The sequence below is a fragment of the Manacus vitellinus genome, unplaced genomic scaffold, assembly GCF_001715985.3.
Source record: "Manacus vitellinus isolate BGI_N305 unplaced genomic scaffold, ASM171598v3 scaffold_9_pilon, whole genome shotgun sequence".
NCBI lineage: Eukaryota > Metazoa > Chordata > Aves > Passeriformes > Pipridae > Manacus > Manacus vitellinus.
The window spans coordinates 13,234,592-13,253,983 of NW_021940917.1; the positions used below are offsets into that span (position 1 = coordinate 13,234,592).

Below are 19,392 nucleotides of genomic sequence, written 5' to 3' on the forward strand. Positions count from 1 at the left end.
AGGAAGTATTCCATATCATCCCTTTCCGTAACACAACATGTAAAAAGGTGCAGACGAGAGAGTTCACTCTCTTCACTCTTCCAGTGGCTGAAGGTGACAGGTCTCTCTGTAGACGGTTTTTGCTTGTATAGGCCAGGGCCTGCTGCTCCGACCTGCCGTTATCTCCGTTCCCTTCGGGAGGTGTGGGGAGTTAGTTCTGCTGCCTCGTTCAAGGAAATATTTGGAGGACATTCACCACATGGCACAACTCCCCCCCACCCCGACATTTTGCACTTCTCTGTGTATGACAGAACTTGACGTTTCCAAACAAAACAATTCAAGAACAAAGCAAAGCCCACGGGTGAACAATGTTTTCTTTAATGTGAGTCAAAGCACTAGATGTTGCCTTGTTCTAGTCTTACAGAGAGGTAAGTGGCATAACACCCGGGTGGTTGTCCAGAGAGAAAATGTCTTCCTAGATTTAAAAAAACTAACATTTACTTTAAAAAAATTCCGTTTTAATTAAAAAAAAAAAAAATTCACATTTTCAAGAGTAAGACTACATTTTTGTGTCAACTGTCAGCTATTTTACAAATTACAGCTATAGCCCAGGAAATAAGTTTTACCACTGCCCTTTCACAAGTACTCATAAAAATCCCCCTTTTGTCTTGAGTATTTAATGCAATAAACTGAAACTCTTCAAAGAAAAGCATAAGAAAGGCCAGAGTTTCTTACATTTCTAAGCTAGAGAATGTATTTCAACCTTTAAACACTAAAATTCTGACAGTTTTATTTGCTGTAACTACTTTTCTCTTAGAGAACAATGTAAGATACAGTTTTCATTGAGGATTAGCAGTTCTGTGTAATCTGAAGACAAAATGAACCACAAGTTAGCTAGTATTAAAAATATTTTGTCAAGATCTTCTGTATCAAAAGTACTAATTGCCAATGGAGCCTGTCAGATGCATCACTGTTAGATATTTCTGTCTTTTCAGGCAGGAAAAATAATCACTTTTTGCTATCTAAAAAAACCCTCTATTGATGTATTTAAGGAAGTAAAAAAAACAACTTGGGAATTAAAACATCACAGCTAAACAGAGAACTAAACACTACAGTTTAATTAGTGCACTGAACAAGCAATGCTACGTGAGAATTCCAGCTGAACTTTTTCTGCATTCCCTGGACCACTATAGACATAGACAAAATACTTGAATTGGAACTAATTTATTTAATCAAACAGAAATCATCACTGTTTGAAAGATTACTGTGGCAGGAAAGCATTCTACAAGAGATGAGGACAGAGCACAGCACAGCAGATTCACACCTACAAGCGTTTCACTCATCATTACAGGAGAAACCTCATCTTCTGCATCGTAGAAAAGACATGGTCAGATTCTGGTGTACACTCACAACAGCGTGCATTAGACAGGATCTCAAATCATAAACTCATTTGCTCCAAACTGAGCATATGAAGAACCTGAAAGTGTCTTTTTATCTGTGGGACCTAAGTATCACTTTGACTAGGTCCACAGGCATATGAAATTGAAAAAAAGAAAATCTTACAAATAATTATGAAAAGCGTTATCATAGCACTAGGAACTCAGCCTATGTAAACCAACTTTTGCATGTTTTAAAATATTGATCCCCTAAAGTCTGTTTCAGTTACAACTGGTCTGAAGACATTTTGCACTTACAGGAAGAGAGTATTTATACCTTTTAATCTAGAAGTGAAATAAAACAAAAGGAAAAACAAAACAAAACAAAACAAAACCAACTGTATTTCACTGCCAGATCAGGCAAGTTTATAGTTTACAGTAGGAAGTGCTGGCAGATGGGGAAGCATAGTTTCATTCTGAGAAAGCTGTGTGACACTACTTTCCAATATAATTGGAAAAATGATAGTGAAAATTGAACACAGCAAAACCCAATGAACTAGAAATGGCCTTGCCTTCAAGCTGAAGTGTAGCCTCATGTGCATTCCAGAAAAACTATGCTTATGTTTCATCAGTGTGAAAGAAACAGCTTTCCCACTCCACATTTCACTCAAATTTAAAAAAAAAAAAACAACAATACATTTTGCTGTATTTTAGGAAGTCAGCAACCACTCATAAGTGTGCCTACTTCCTGGCTCATTCAACTTTTACAAACATTGTAGGAAGAGTACAGAGTTCAGGAGACACAAAAGCACTCTCACCAAAGTCACTTTGACTACTCTGATAAAAATAAGTATATGAAATTAAGCAATGCCGTATTTAAGCATTTCTCTGGAAACCCTAACTAAAAATTGAGCAAGTATCATACTCTGCACATTTAGATCTTGTTAAAGCACAAACACCAATAACCCGTGACTAACAGGCACGCTTCAGAGCTCGCTGTGACACCCATCTATGGCTTCCAGAGCTTGAGGAGGCCATCTTCACTGTAAGTGGCAATCAGGTTCTGGTGGGGGTGATGAGCAATGCCAATGACATCCTTTTCATGAACCTAGAGAATAAGCAGAAAGATGCGTCAAAAGAGTCTTCCTTTAGCAGATTCGAGGCAGATATTCTCTTCAAACAAGAACTAGAGCAAAGCTGGACTGAGTTTTAACATACCCCCCAACAACAAATTCCAGTCACAACAATTTTTGTGACATGGCAGTTACTTTTTGCTGGGCAAGGGGAGGTTCAGTGAAAGCTTACATCCACAGAAATCCCCAAATTTTAAGTGTTCCTTGTCAAATTCAGACATTCAATCTGGTATTCCTTTTTAGTTCAATCCAAGCCAAATTTCAGCCTGATAGCTTTACATCTGACAGCTTGGTCAGATCCTCCCCCAGCTGGAGCCCAGGACAACACATGCTCTCATTCAAATAGGTTTGACCCAATTTGCTCCTGGCCTGGTGGGTAAATATTTTTCTAACTTTTACAATCAAATGGTTCTACAAAACCAAACACGTTCTACAGCCAAATGTTCTGCAATATGTTTGTTACCAATTGCGGCTGTTTCCTTGGTCTGAGAGTACTCTTTATGGAAGTCATGGTGAATAGTTACATCCTCCTTGTGTTTAAACTCTGCAAAAGTTCAAAGCTAAAAACTTACAGTCAGAGTTCTCTCCAGCTTGCCGGTCACTGTGCTGAAGCAGTAAAGCACGAAATCTTCACCAACACAGTAGATCCATTCACCGCGAGGGGAAAGTGCACAGCAGACAAAGTCACCACCTTCTCTCTTACCAGAGCTAAAGCTTCTTACAATCTGTAAAGACACCCCCCCAAGAAATAATTGCCAGGATTAAACAGCAGCACCATTACTCTATTCAGGGTAAAAATATTTAAGCAGTACTAAGTCTGCTTAGAACACAAGATCTCTCCACAGCTAAAAGTGCTTTCTGCATTCTATAAACTGAGTACAGAATAGTTTGTCCAGAAAGCAAACCAGAGAGATCAGGTTTAACCCAACACTAGGTTATTAACCGGGGTTTTCTGCATTCTAGAAATGACAGAGAAACTTTAAAGAATGCCAGTAAGGTCACATACCTGTCCTTGCATATTCATGATGACAACTGTATTTGATCTGTTGCAAACAACAAAGTGTTCCGGGTTTTTAGGCAGCAGAATGACACCGTTCACAGTAATGTCTGTCCCAGCAGTGCTGCCAAGAGACTTGAAGGTGTTTGAGCACTCTGTTGTCTTCACATTCCAAACCTAGTTTTAAAAACAAACATAAAACCAATTAGCTTTAAAAAATTAAAACAAGAATGAGCTAATACAGAATTCAGAATTTCTAAGGCTCCTGGAGGGAAATATGAATTCCAAAAGTTATAATCTAATGCAGAATTTGAGAAAGAAAGTTATCACATCTATTATGAAGTGTGAACACCACGACTAACTTCACTACAACTGAACTGTAGGTGAATTTCCATTACCCAAATTCTACCTGGCTCCCTTACTTTAAGCATATTCCCTAAGGGGTGAATCCAGACATCCTTTCTGCATTTAGCTGGTATCTGTGAATATATGAGTAACCTCTGCACATGCAATCTGCTTTACACAAGACTGACATGAAAACTGCAGACAAAGCAAAGCCTCACTGCTATTACTGAGAGGGACATCCCAGCTTACAGCTGCCTCAGGCTCAACACCAGCTGTTTAGAAACAGGAAACAGAACTACTTGTTTAATATTTAAAATGTTTAATATTTAAAATTCATCATCTGTGAAATATTTGTGCTGTTTACCTACTAGTACAATCAAAAGAAACCACCTTCTTACGCTATTCCCATGACTGGGGCAGTCAAGCAAAGGGTGCCAGTCTGAAGTAACATTCCATTTGATACGAGCAAACCTATCACAGTTTCCTGGGCACATCTACGAACAGGATCTGTTTGCCCACCCTCAGTGCACTACATCGATGCTCTACTTAATAAATAAATACAGAAACAACTACATTAACCAAATAAGTGAGTAATACCCTCTATGCAATAATGCTTTACTCCTCTTAACTACTACACACTGTGCACTTTCACTCTTTCCTGAGACTAAAAGCCAGACCTGTCATCAGCTTCACTGATGTCAAATTACCCAGTTTACACAGCAAGGGGCTCCTAAGCAACAAGAAACAAACAGGTGACCAACACAGTAAGAAAATACAACTATTCCAGAGAAGGGAATCCCCAGGTCCTAGGACAAGAGGTATCACAGTCAACTCTATGTCTAGAATAAAGGAGAACAGGCAGATAAGTCCTGCACTTTTGCCCCCCTTTCACAAATGCAGCAGAGACGGGCTCTGCAACAGACTGTAAGCACAGCATGAGATGCCATCAGTGCTCACACAAATCTAGAGTGCAGGTCACAAGCAGACTCTCTACTGCAAGTAACCCCAAGTTCTTCTCCAGAGACTGCAGCAACTACAACAAATCAGCTAGAAGAAAGCAAGAGCCTGAATGTGTTATTCACAAAGGGTAAATGCTATCTTACCTTCACTGTGCCGTCAGAGGAGGCGCTGATAATGTAGTGGCCATCCTGGGTAAAAGTAGCTTCATTGACAAAGGAGGAATGACCACGGAATTCCTTTAAAGTTTTCCCAGATTTTAAACCATGAATCCTGTCAGAAAACACAGGTGCAAACCAGTGAGTAAATTCCACTCAGTAACAAGACACCAAGTAGGCACAAGATCAGAACCACTGCATTACACAAACATTAAGCAACACCTCCGAGGTGCTAAAAGTTGCAGGAAAAAGGGTTTGATGAGGTTGCTGCTGCCTGGTAACTTAAGATTAGAACAGAGTTTTTATAACTATTTGCTTAACATCACTATCCAACATGTTTTTAAAGAATAAACAGAGTCAAGTTCTTCTCAAAGGCCCACGGCTGAAGTACAAAAGGTAAAAGATACATGTTAAAAAGGAAAAAAAAAAAATCATTATCAAACCAACCCAAAACATTTTTTCCTATTTCCAAACAGGATTTTCCCCAAAAGAACTGTAGAGCCCTAGACAGATTCCAAGAAAAGCAATAGGAGCAATAGGGTCTTCAACCACAGAGATCTTGAAAACTCAGCTGGACAAGGCCCTGAGCAAACCACCCTAAGTGAAAGGCTTGTTGCACTTTGAGAAGCTTAGCGGACTAAAGACCTGTACAGGTACCTTCTAAATTAAATTATTTTATAGTTTAGCTGCTTAATGTGAAAATTCTGTTTTCATTTCTCCCCCACTGTAGTTCACACTTTCTCAGTTTATTTACCTGATTGTCTGATCAAAAGAAGCACTAAGAATCTGGCTGCTGTCTTTAGAGAAACTGAGGCATGTAACACCTTTACTGTGTGCTCGTTCAAATCTTCTCAGGCACTGACCACTCTGGATTTTCCACACCTGAAGAGGAAAAGAGCAAATGAAATAAAAGTGGTTACTCTGCTATGAGGTCACAGAAGCTTAAACACCAAAGCCAATATACATATCTGTTTCTGAGCCATGTCAAACTTCATTTATTATTATATGGGATGGCAACGTTCCTGCAATTGCAAAGTAATCTTTTTGGTCACCGTCTCTCCCAATATACAGTACAAAAAGATCTGTACCTTGATCTTTCCGTCCTGTGCTCCAGTTGCTAGCATTTCTGTATCTCTGCTGAAGCACATGCACAGCACTGCATCATCCATCATCATAAAGTTATCTTGTGCCTGGTACTTCAGATCCTAAACAAAAGCAGAAGATGTCTATTTTAAGGCAAAGTACAAAAGTACAGCAGTTTTAACTTACAGTTATATTTTATAACCTATCGTCAAACAGACTTCACAGCTTTGTAATGCAGGATTCAAAGGCAACAACAGTGATGCAGAGAAGTAAAAAATTTATCACAGAGGGAAATCTGTGACAGACCAAACAGTTAAACCCATGTAAGTGTTCCAGACTGATATGTGAATCGCCTAAGCAGACAACCTTCTCAGGTTCAAATTCCCTGACAAATGAAAATAAACAAAATCTCAAAGAGTAAATTCAGGTGCTCTGACAAATGAACCATTCGTGTGAAATAAGGAGCAACTTACCTTCCTAATCTTCCCAGTAGTGAAGTTCCACACTTCAATGAAGCCATCGACAGAGCCAGTAACCAGGTACTGTCCATCTGGAGAAAACCGAGCACACTCCACGTGCGACTTCTGCCCAAACTGTTTTATAGAAGAATATAAGCAAAACTTGATAAGCGACTTAAAAGGAACAACTCATTAAAACAAAACTGTAGTCTCATTTTGATGGTAAAAATGCAGCATTTTGTACAGGTATGCACTCACAAATTTAATGCTCCTTAGTACAAGGAGCATTGCTTCACTTGGAGTGATGTTTCTTCAGTGTAATTTTTACAGGGAATGTTTGATATTTTTTTATATCCAATTTTTAAATTTCCAAGTTTTTAAATACAAGTGACCATGACAACTGAATATAGAAAAAAAAGTCTTCACTAATCAAAATAAAAATACAAGATCAGCACTGGTAAACAAAACAAGTTCTAATAAAGCTGTTACTGAACACCACAAATTGATTTCACAAGTTCTGACTCGTGGCTTCTAAAAAACAGTTTAAGATACAAGTATTTCCTTGCACAGACAAAGAAGGAGACTATGCCAACTTCTGGAAACTGATTGATTCTGAACTGTGAAGCCAAAGAAACAGCACATTTATCTTAATCACAAATACCACAAGCACTCAATCCTGTTAAAAGACCTCATCTCAGACTCTCATGAAGGAAAGTCTCCCGATGAGATAAAGCATGGAGTAGAAATGGGGAGGGGAAAAGGAGGGGGGAGATGACTTACAACAAAAAGAACAGAAGAATTCAGATGATTTACCCTTATCTTCCAACATAAAGCACAGGAAGGAACAAGTAGCAGTAACATACATAAAAGGAAATACATCACCTTAATATGCCTGCTCAGCTGTGTGGGGAACTTTTCTTCTTCTACATCTTTCACAGCTGCTTTGCCTCTGAACAAGTCAATTGTCATGCCAGGAGGAAGCAGGCCCTGATGCTGCTGCCATTTCAGTGCCTTTAAAAGAGTTGTAAGACATCAGCATTAGGTATCAGTTAACACAGACACACGATATATGAAATACTGTCTGCACAGAGTATCAACAAAAACATTCTGAGAACCAAAAATGGGCTGAAAGCACAACAGGAACAGTGTGTGTGTTATAGAATGTTATTTTCAAAGTGCATTCTATGTGCTGAATATTTATTCTGTTGGAAGAAATCTACTGTTCGAGTGATGACTTTTCCTACAACAGCTAAATCCTTGCGACATGGGAAAAATTTAATTTTTAACTATTTACCACATTTAAATTTACCACATGTATATGCGTAACATCTGAGCCTTACTTTTACAGGGTTGGAAACTCAACTACACCATAGCTAGTTTTCTGCAGCAGAGATCTAAGGGAGCTGACACAGCTACTGAAATACTTTTCCAAGACTTACCTGCCCCAACAGTGCCATGAGACGGGATGGAGGCACCACACTGACTTCTCCAGCCAAAGCTTGTGCAATAGCAGCTCTCCGCTTCTCTTTGCTGCTCCCATCTGGGTATGCCTAGAGAGAAGTTGTTTTTATGAGGTGATTATTCCAAAGCATAATTATTTTTTTCCGCAAAAACCTCTGTTGCTCTGAATCGAAGCCCCTTCCATATCGATTTTCCACCAGACCTCCAAAACTCTCTTCTCTTTAATACCCGCCCTTGAAACACTCAGGCTACAGAATCATAGAATTCTCAGGGTTGGAAAAGACCTCCAGGATCAATCCACTAACCCAGTTAGCCAATAACCTAACAGGCCTTCACCAAAAATGTCAGACTGACATCATCAGACTGAAATAACCAGTAAGAAATAACGCCTTGCTACTATACAGTAGTATTTTTGTTGGCACAAGGTGCCTTTTTTTCTGCTGTCCTACATAAGACAGAAAAAGCAAAGTACAGATGTCATCCTGTGGCAGGACACATGTATACACCCCAGAACTCCCACTGCTCTGGTGCTGTCTCATGATCAAGTGCCAAGCACCAGTTCCTTAACACTTCATAAAACACATAAAGTCTTCAAACTGGGAAACTGCAGGCAGGTTCTCACTCCCAGAGATAAGGAAAAGAGACTCCCTGAGCCATCAGCGACTTGGGCTGACGCTGGGGGTCGTGCAGGAGAGCAGAAGTCTCTAAGAGAGCACAACATACCTCACGAGGATCAAAGTAGGACCTGGCCAGAAGGTTTTCCAGGTGGATGTAGCGCTCAGGCTGGGTTTGTTTCAGCATGATCATGGGATCTGTCTGTCTCAGCAGGGACCTGGCAGCCCCCAGTTCCCGGAGCTCGATCAGCTCCAGTACAACCTGCACCAAGAGACACGTCTGTATTAGCATGGAGAACACCACAGAGACTCCCATGCGGGTTGAAGAGCCGGTACGAGCCCCGTGCTCACTCACCTGCTCGTAGAGGTCGATAAGGGTCTTGTCAGGCAGCTTCAGTGACTGTATGGCCTGCAGCACCGTGTCCCAGTGCCCGCTGTTGATGTCCGCCACGAAGCTCTCGATACTGTCCACGGTGTTGAGGGACACGGTGGTCTCCTCCTGCAGGGTGGCGAGCGCCCGGTGGAGGCTGTTCTCCTTCAGGTACTGCATGATGAGCCGGATCACGCTGTGGGGAACGGCACAGTGAGCGCTCAGACCGGGCATGGCGCACACGGGGCCGCCGAGGCCGTGGCCGCCAACCCCCCCTTTGCGCCCCCGCACGCACCGGCCCCCCCTCCCCGCGCCGCCGCCCCCCCTCCCAGCGCCGTCGCCCCCCCACTCTTCGCCGTTCGCCCCTCCCTCGCCCTCTTAAGCCGCCGCCCCCCCCCTTCGCCGTCGCCCCCCCCTTCACCGTCGCCCCCCCCTTCGCGCGTCGCTCCCGTCCTCTTCGCCGTCGCCCCCCCTTCACGTCGCTCCCCCTCTTCGCCGTCCGCCCCCCCTCGCCGTCGCCCCCCCCTCGCCGTCGCCCCCCCCCTTCGCTTCGCCCCCCCCTCCCTCTTCGCCGTCGCCCCCCCCTCCCCCCTTCGCCGTCGCCCCCCCTCCCCCGCTTCGCCGCCGCCCACCCCCCCTTCGCCGCCACATCGTACTCGGAGGGACTCGATTTCAAATCGACATCTGAGCGCTGCTGCCGCTTCTTGCCGCTGCCGCTAACGCCGATACTGTCGCTACCGCCCGATGCGCTGCTGCTGCGCCGCCCCCCCCCACCCCGCCGCACAAGGCCTTCTGTCCAGCAACTTCCGCCAGGCGTCCTATCCGTTTTCCGCCAGGCGTCCCTAACTCACTCTCCGCCAGACCTTCGCGCTTTCAAGCCCCGCGGGGGCCCTCCCCCGCCGACGCCGATGACATCACTTGGCGGGGCCGGGGCCCGCGCGCGGACAGCCCCTAGCTGTGGCGGCGGCCCTCTGGCGCCCCCCTGGCGCCGCGTGGCGCGCACCGCGGCGGGCTCCCGGCGCGGCCGCCGGGGCGAGGACACGGTCCGGGAAGGCGGGCGGTCCCGCTGCCTCCCACCGAGCTGCAGCACAGCGCCAGCCGGCTGAACATCAGCCAGCAGCGTGCCCAGATGGGCCAGAAGGACAGTGGCATCCTGGCCTGAACCAGGAATACTGTGGCCGCCGGGGCCAGGGCAGGGATTGCCCCCTGTTCTTGGCCCCGGTGAGGCCGCACATCGAGTTCTGTGTCCAGGTCTGGGCCCCTCCGTTCAGGAAGGACTTTGAGGTGCTGGAGCAGGTCCAGAGAAGGACAACAGAGCTGGGGAAGGGTCTGGAGCACAAATCCTATAGGGAGCAGCTGAGGCAGGTGGGAGAAAATGTTGCTCAGGGGTGACCTTATTGCTCTCTAGAACTACCTGGAAGGAGGTTAAAGCCAGGTGAGGGTCAGTCTCTTCTCCCAGGTAACTAGTGACATGATGAGAGGACAGAGCCCCAGGCTGCATCAGGGGAGGTTTAGTTTGGACATCAGGAGGAATTTCACAGAAAAGGTGATCAGATATTGGGATGGGCTGCCCAGGGAGGTGGTGGAGTCACCGTCCTCGGAGGTGTTTAAGGAAAGACTGGACATGGCACTTAGTGCCGTGGTCTAGTGGACATGGTGGTGTTCAGTCACAGGTTGGACTCAAGAGATCTGAGAGGTCTTTTCCAGTCTAATTGATTCTGTGATTGCACCCTCTGTCTTTCGTTCATTGGGATCTCAGAGGATTCCCTGTGGTGACACAGACATGTTGGGCTGCAGGTCATGCATCCTGGCATGGACATGGAACAGTTCCTTGTCCTCCTGCTGCTTTGCACGTGCAGGTTTGCAGGTGCAAGTCAGGGGTATTACTTGCAGCTTGCAAGTCTTAATAAGCTATTGTGAGCTTTGCATTTCAAGAGTGTGGTCATGTATGAAAGAATGACAGTACACGAAGTAGTATCTCACGAGTAAGGAAATTAATAGCATGACTTACTTCCTTTATTTATGGACTAAGAATTAAAAAAATAACTGCTCTACCAGGCAGAGCCCTCCAGTGGCACGGGGATGGGGCATGAGAAGACAACTGTCCTTTAAACACACACAGGGTGGCTGTGGCAGTCCATCGTGCTCTGCTGGACTCCGACTGAGGCCAGAAGTCTTGAAGCTCTGGTTAATGCTACAGGATGGATAAAACTGACTGTGTCTTTCCTGGCTGCATGTAAGATGCCTGCCTGCATGTTAGGTGGCCTTGTCAGGAAAGGAGCTCCTCGCTCCCTGGGCAGCACTGAGGATCTTGCTGCTCGCCTTTCCCTGGCATGGCACACTTGTCACCTGCTCCCAGTAAATGCCCCGATACCAGTGCTAGACTGCCAGGGCGTGGGGGTGTGAAATCCACAGTACTCGTCCCATCTTGGATGGGATTGTTTCTTGCTGTTTTTTTTAGGCGTGTACATTTTGCTGGATGAGCCATGGAAAATAGAGCCGTGTGTGAGAAACTGCCAAGGAAAGCTGTTCTTCACTGTCTCTGTCCCCAGAGCACTTAAGAAAGTAATCCAATAGCATGAAGCTGAAAAAATAGTGAGTGAGGCACGCGGCTAACATTTTGTATGCTGTTGTTTCCTCTGTGTGATCCCAACTAGTTTGTTTAACTGCTTGTACAGAGGTGCAGGGATTACTGCAGGAAAGTATTGGTTAAATTATTCCAGGCAAATTTGTTTTCAATGACAGGTGTACTTATGTGGGCTGAAGGTTGTTCTGAAAACAAGTCTGATCCAGACTGTAACAAAGCAAAGCCATAAAATCCAAAGATGGCAGCTATTTTTGTGCTGGCAGCACACAGGAATCTGGCTCGATTCCTCAGTAAATTCAGCTGGTGCTCTCTTGCCTGCCCTCCCTGCAGTGTTACTGGCCTCTAGCAGAAAAAACCAAACAGTCAGGCTACCTGGTCCTGCACCATCCCAGTCCTCAGGATGGTATTTTTCTGAGAGGTAAAGATGCTAACAGACTGGATGGATGTTGATTTATATACCCTCTCTGGCCTTCCTTCCCAAAGAGATGCAGAGAGGGGCGGGGAGACTCCAGGTGAATCTTCCTGTGCTTTCCATGAACTCAATCCAAGTGCTGTGCAAGCACATGAGAAGCAGACTTCAACTTTGTGGCTAGACACAGCTACGGCCAATCTAATCTGGTGCTGGCAGCAGTCCAGCGTCTGGAGACTGGAGACCTCCAGAGATCCTTCTAGCCAACACTCACAGGATGCCAGCTCTAGCAGAGCATTACATAAGGGAAGGAAAGGTTTCCATTTTATATTTTGGCTCCACTGGGAAATGGATGCAAAGACAGATAAACAGTCTTGCTGCAGTTAGGCAGCACAGGTATCTGCAGTACACTGGAGCTGAATCCAAGCCTCATCAGCCACAGACCCACTCTTTAAATGGAAGCTGAGCAAGTGCCTTGGAATCAAAACTTTTTATTTTTAAGGGAATAAGTTTACCTTTTTTTCTGGCAGAAAATCTAATAAAATATTTAATAAAATATTTTTCAGATTCCTGTGAGAGCAGCTTGAGCACCAAGCCAGGAGTGAGCCGTGCCTTATGTTGACCAAGTCACCAATCTGCAGTGGCTGGGCAGCAGGATCCATGGAGCAGATGGAGAGAAGAATCACAGCCCACCCCACATCCATGAGGACATCACCACGTTCCCTGCCAGACAGCCATCTGCCTTCATGTGCCACTGTCTGCTTCCTCACAAGACAGCCTGTCCAGTCCTATGTTCCAGAGCTGTGCTATGGCACCAGGAGGCCACATAAGCTTACAGTGACAATGACGCCCTTTCCCTGCTCTTGGAATTACTCTAGTGACCTGCACTGGGAGTTTTGCTTTTCTCAGCTTTCAGACCACAAGGCCGGAAAGGAATCCTTCCATCAAAGTGCATTTACTGTAGTCTCAAAATAAGATGCATGCCTCTGAGGCCAGCCTCTTGAGAGATGCTGTGCAAGGGAAAGAGCCTGTGTGGTTTCTGTTTCTCTGTTCTTGAGAATACTTTTCGTGGGCCCCCCTAAAAAAAGAAATTAATAAAAAAACCACCCCAAGAGCAGTGTCTTGCAGAGACACTGTGATTTGAAATCGGGGTGTGGTTCCAGAGAGTTGTTAAACCTGTGCAAAACCGACTTTGTTTGTCATTTCGGGTGAGGCAGACCACATGCTGGGCCACAGATAAAGGGACATAACTATCCCTTTTTCTGGGTATCCGTCTGGGAAGGATGTGGAGAAGCTGGAGGGGGATCTAGCAAACAACTGCAAGGCAGGAAAGAGCATGGGGCACGTGGCCTGCAGGCTGAGCTGGCAGGAGCTGGCAGCTTGCTTGGAGGAGGTGAGGCAGGAGGGGCTTTAACATCAGCCTAAAACTGCTGAAGGGCAATTCCAAATGGCTGAAGGCTCTTTGATAGCCTCGGCTGAAGCAATGAGGGGCAGCGGCCACACAGCTGCGGGGGATGTTAGTGGGCTGCGGTCACTATCAGCCCTGGGACAACGCACCATGGAGGTGGACTGATCCCTGTCCTGGAGAAGCGGGTTTAGCTGTGGTCACAGAAAGCTTGTAGGGGCTGGGAGGGCCTTGTCAGAAGTGGGACTTGGGCGGAGACCTCACCCCCACCCTTGCAAGAGCTCTGGTGCTGCTGGGGCTTCGCAAACTGTGGACCACACTCTGGCTTTATTTGACCCTCAGCAGCACAGCAGGGAGGATTGGCAATTTAGGTCAGTCTCAGAAAGATACCCAATGAAATGTATCTTGGACTAATTAGGCTTTAGGGCTCAGGAACTCGGTTTCAGTTGCCTGGCCTCTGTTTTGACCCCTCTTGTCTTTGAAGTTCATAGAGAAGAAGAGAAAGGAAATGAGAGGAGAGGCCCTGCTTTTCCTGCAAAATGCCTCATTCCTTATAAAATCGTTTGGCAGAAATCTCTTTCAGCTGGACAAGCTGAATACTTTAATACATGCCTGCAGTCATTTTCCACCCTTGTCTCATTCCCCTGGCTGCTCGGTCACTGCTCTGCATCAGTAAAGCTGCAGTACTTCTCAATACTTCTCAATACTTCTCAAATACTTCTCAAAAGGTAGCAGAGAAGATCACCAAGAGCACGTTAGAGGGCTCTGAGTTGCAGCGGCTGTGTTATTTCCTGGGCCAGCTGGAAGTACACAGCACCATGCAGTACAGTGGTGCCAGTTCCAGCGCAGCTCTGTGTTCTCAGACCTTCTTTTCCAGGCCAGCCTGCAGGGACACACACCTTCCAGCCATTGCCAGGCCGTGAAAAAAACCACACCAAAAGTCCTCACTGCCATATTAATGCTGCATGAGGAGGAAAGCAGCCCAGGCATGGTGAGGGAGAGGCATGTAGTGTCTCAGGTCTGTCCTGGACACCAGGGATGTTTTAGAGCAGAGGGAAGCCACAAACCTCCAAAGGAAGGCAGACGTATTCCCTGCCTCCCACTGTAACACAGAATTGCCAGGAAGTCTTGGTAAGAAGGCATCTCTGTAGACCTCCAGTCCAACCCCCTAGTCCAAAGCTAGATCAGGTTGCGTTGGGCCATGTTGAATTCTGCATACTTCCAAGGACAGAGATCTGTTCTCTGAGTTGCACCACCCTCAGTGCAGGAATTTTTTCATGCCCAGCTGGAATGTCCTGTCTTACAGCATGTATCTATTGCCCCATGTCTTGTCCTTGTCTGCCTCTGAGAAGACTCTGGCTCTGTTTTTTCCATGACCACGATTCAGGAAGTGGGTGACCCCTGCGAGAACTCTGCAGTTGTCACTTCTCCGTGCTGGAGAAGCCCAGTTCCTTCAATGTCTCTTCATATGCCCTGTGCCACAGTGTCCTAGTTAGAACAGCTGGGACCGATTCATCACTGGATGGGTGTAGCCCAAAACTGTGTATTCTATGGCCCCCCATGCCATTTCCCAGAAACTGTTGGGGGGGGAGGGCTGCCTGTGGGGGGGATGTTCCTGTCCTCATACCCTTTTATGGAATTCCCTGCTCTGAGGGAACGAACTGAGCATCCTTTTATGGAATTCCCCGCTCTGAGGGAAAGATTGACTATTCCTGCCTGAACTGGAGAATATGTAAACCTGGAGTTTCGGAACTTTTCTACCACTCGTGGGATCCAGAGGAGGACTTCAGCTCACCGCTCTCGGCCAGACTGAGACCACCACCCTCGACTGGACTGCAATCACCATTCTGACCGGACTGCAACAGCTCTCCCACCAGCAGGTTTTTCCGCTCTCCCTTTACTTTGGACTCAGGGGGGCCCAGGGAACACCGCTTGTTCATATCCCAGCGTGCTGGGTTGTACATTTGGGTTTTTGTGGATTGAAGCCGGTTGTTTGTCTGTATAATCATACTTGTTGTGTTGTTTTAATAAATTGTTATTCTGACTTGTGGTCTCTCTTTTGAGTTGAGTTCATTTCCCCTGCTGGTTTACCCTTAAACCAGCACACACAGCCTCATCACAACCTTGGTGGTCACTGCTGGACTCTCTCCAGTTTGTCTGTGTCTTCCTTGTACTGGAGAGGCCTAAACTGGATGCAGTATGGAGATGAGTCTTCAGCAGCACTAAGTGGTGAGAAAGAATCACCTCTCCTGTGCTTAGCTTCACAAGGTTGCTTCTGGCCCATTCCTTCAGCCTGTTGAAATCACAGGAGATGACAGGCCTTTCTCCTGAAACACAGTGACCATTCCCAGTTGATATTAGCTATGGGCTTTTTCTTATCTCTCCTTGGGATCTCTCCTCCTATGTGATCCTCCAGACATATGTGCAGTGGGTTCGGAAGGGTCCTGAGAACTGATGAGGATTTCCTCCTCTCTTGGCTGGGGATCTAAGGTGAGCTGTAGGAACTACTATTTCCCTGGAAGGTGGCCTTGCAGCAAAAGGTGACTTGTACAGAGTGTAGTAAGAGCTGGAGTCGTTCTTACTTCTGCTTTTGAGAGGTGAAAGGATGGCCCAAGTGTGGTCAGATATTTCCTACACCTACATTCAGTGGCCACCTTAGGCTGGAGGTTTCATATCCTGTTTCAGACCAAGCCTACCCCACAGCTGTGGGGAGGGCTGAGCTCTGTTTTGAGTAAACAGCTGGTGATAGGGAGTCTCCAGCTTGCCTGGTGCTCCTCACATGTGCCTGCATGGTGGTCTGCAGCAGCATGTAAAGGGCCCATGATCAGACTGCCCACCAGCTTCATCTCAGCCCCCTGACTTCTGGCTTCGGCACCTTGGGAACTCCAGCAAGTGCCTGCCATCTGCAAGCTGCGCTGAATCTCCCCCATGTTCCTTACTGCAAACAGCAGGAAACCAACCTACACAATGTGGTGCTAGCATCCCCAGCTAGCCTCAGGTCAGCTTCTCCTCCCAGCCTGGGGAAAATGCCAGTGCTTCTGACCTGCACTGTTTTTGAAATCCTGGGACAACTTGTGATACAAGTACAGACAGGCATTCACTTGGGCGCATACAGAGCAGAGGAGGCCTCCTGAAAGCAAAATGTGGCATGGTGTACTTTGGCTGTATGATCTTAGAGGGGGAGACCACATTACAGGTTTATTTCCGAAGCTGGACCTTCCAACCCATTGGAGTAATTTTAACATGTGGCTTATGTCAAAACCCCTTCAAAGTTAGAAGTGAAATTAAAAATTAGGCTGAAAGAGCTGTTAATCACAGGTAAAAATTGATTCAAGACATTTATCTTTTGTTTTTAAGGACTGCAAGGGAGAACTGTGAAAAGAGTAATTTCTGTGTAACTGGAGACTAATTATGAGTAACAACACTCCCTGTTGATGTCAGATAGAATTGAGTATATTTAACTTGCAGGCTGTGTTATACTTCCAAGTCATAATCTTGGGCAGGGCTCTTGGATGCATTTAAAAGTGAGGCAAGATGCAGCAACATGAGTGGTAGAAGTAAGAAGGTGACAGGGAATGGAGTTTGTGGCTTGGCAGGCAGCCACCTTTCTTCAGGGTTAGCCCCAGTCTCAGTCCAGGCCTTTGGATCACCAACACCAGCAAGACACTCAGTCTTCTCTTCCAGGAGCAGTGGTCTCGCTGCTCTGTGACTGGTGTGAAGTGCCTTTGCCCATGTGTGAGGCTTGGCTCTGGACAAAAACAAGCAGTCTGACAGCACAGCAAAGCTGAGTCTGTGCCGGGGTTCTAGACTTGCAGGGCTGGGGTTCCATACCGTGCATTTCAGGCACCAGCTGCAGGAGCAAGAGCTCTCCTTTCACCCTGTTCCTCCCTGATACCCCAAACAAAAGCAGTTTCAGTGCCTCAAAATGTGTGAGCTGCCTCTCCTTCATTTGGCCATGTCTCTGCCTCTGGGTGTTTCCTGAGGGGTGCAGTGCTGGCAAGCAGCTGCTGTCCCTTAGAACAAACAGTGTCCAGCTGGAAAATGGTGCTTTCTCCCAGGTGGAGTGAGTGCAGAACAATCACAACTCCTCTCACCCATCTGTGTGGGAGCTTGGCCAGGGAGAAGACTGACCAGGCTTTTTTCCCAGGCTGCAAGAAAGGGATGGGCTGACAGGAGGGACAGCCACCAGGACAGAGAGACTCCAGCAGCCTGTACTGCTGCTGGGCAGTGGAGGCAGAGCTGGTATCCTCTTGCTGCTTTGTGTGTAGCCTAACCATAACAAACCTCAGAGTGGACCAGGCTGGTGTGGGAGACAAACATAATCCTCCAATTACAAGTGGCTTGTTTGTTTTTTTAAATGATCTACATTTGTAGATCATTTGTAGATGTGCTCTTGCCAGAGGCAGCCAAGATTAAATCAATTCACCTCATCCAGGGTGGCTGGATGAGATCCCTGAGTATTCTGTCCCTGTCACTGAGAAGCACACACACACCCCTCTTGTGGGCTGAAGTCAAAGTCTGAGAGTGTTGGAAATGTCTGCTCGAACCCTTCTCTTACAGATTTTATAGTCAGAACCCCAAGCCGAGTGGAAGAAGCCCAGCTCCTCCTGTCATGAGGAGAAAAGCCAGCTACCTGACATTCAGAAAAAGCAAAGCAGTCTCTGAGTTGTCATCCTCGACGGCAGTATCCCTCTCAGCCAAGGTGTGAATGCCAGCTGGCAGGGTGGGTCAGTTTGCACCTGTGTCTCAGAACAAAGACAAACTTTCCCGGTATTTGCACCTAAGTAAGATTTTCTTTTATCTGTGCAATGTGAAAAGCTGTAGGCAGTACTTAGTGATTTAATTTCAGCTGTGTACCACAACCGTGGTTTTGTGCTTCGTTGAGTAACTTAGCAAAAGCACGTTCGGCCACTGCTGTTTACTACCAATTTGTCTCACCGGAATAGTTTCAGACCCCCAGCAGTGCTGGTGGTTGTGGTTGAGCCTCTGGGGGTCTCCAATTCATTCCCTTCCACTCAAACCAGGGATGAGTGATCTGAAGCACCTCAGCTTAGAGGTGGCAGAGGCTGGAGACGGCCTGGGGGTAGTGGAGGTACCCGGGGCAGCTCTCAGTGCACCTCAGGCAGTACAGTGTACACACACCTCCTCATGCTCTCACGTGCACAGAATGGCTGGGGCATGGGGCTGAGCCCAGGGTGACATACAGGGTGGCATAGTGACCAGGGCTTTGGAGCTGGGCACCTCTGGAGGTCCCTTCCAACCTAAATTTTCACAGGATTCAGCTGTAATTGCAGGTTTACTTAGCTTTAGTGCTTGTTCCTCTAGACAAGAATTTATTGAGAACAGATTTTCCATAGCTGTAGTACTGTTGTGGTGAGAAGGCTGTACAAAGCCTTCTTTATTTGCCATCTCAGGAGGGCTTTACCAAAAGGGCAGGTTGCCACCCGGTATCAGACCTTTGATCACCTTGGGCCTTTTGGAGTTGTTGACCAAGTCACAGCACCATGCCAACACGGAGAGGCCATGGAGTTGGCAGGGGATCCAGTAATGGTCCCAGAGACTTGTTACTGGCAAGAAGTAACCTCAAGAAAACTTTGGCTCCTGTTTTATCCTCATTTGGATGAAATTAATTTGAAATACATCACTGGATATTTCTGTATTGCTTTTAATGGAAGTCTTCATTTGCCAGGGAACATAAAAAACCAGAAGTTCAACAGCATGTCTGCAGACAAAAGATTAAGTTCTAGAAAACAGGAATGTTATATGGCTCGCTCTCTCTCTCCACACATGTACATATATATATGTAGATGTATACTTACATATTCTTTTTCTGGCTTTTTACAGTGCTGGAAATCATCATTATGAGGGGGAGGCTGACATGGTGAAAGGCAGAGCCTCAGTCCAGAGGGAGATCTCTAAATGGGAAGACTGGAACATCAGGATGTTTACAAAGCCCAGCAAGTAGAAGTGTCAGTGGCACCTGGTGTGCAGGGGTGAGGCAGGGATAACCCTAAGCATTGGTTCAGGCTAAGAAGTGACTGGTGGAGCTGCTTGATATGA

General features: G+C 46.4%; 1 protein-coding gene and 1 long non-coding RNA gene across 2 annotated transcripts; one reads left to right on the top strand and one right to left on the bottom strand.

Moving 5' to 3' along the window:
• Positions 1-334: 334 nt before the first annotated feature.
• On the bottom strand, positions 335-9,176 carry SMU1 (SMU1 DNA replication regulator and spliceosomal factor). The gene is made up of 11 exons (XM_008923248.2): positions 8,917-9,176; positions 8,671-8,823; positions 7,926-8,036; positions 7,369-7,497; positions 6,502-6,621; positions 6,034-6,150; positions 5,700-5,827; positions 4,934-5,060; positions 3,495-3,662; positions 3,061-3,213; positions 335-2,463 (listed from the first exon to the last, which is right to left on the bottom strand). Exons 1-11 carry the CDS (start codon positions 9,163-9,165, stop codon positions 2,365-2,367), a joined length of 1,554 nt encoding a protein of 517 aa, XP_008921496.2. The 5' UTR covers positions 9,166-9,176; the 3' UTR covers positions 335-2,364.
• A 998-nt stretch (positions 9,177-10,174) lies between these two features.
• LOC115308055 lies at positions 10,175-13,113 on the top strand. The gene is made up of 2 exons (XR_003916404.1): positions 10,175-10,366; positions 12,494-13,113. It is a non-coding gene; the product is annotated as an uncharacterized LOC115308055 (long non-coding RNA).
• The last annotated feature ends 6,279 nt before the right edge of the window (positions 13,114-19,392 follow it).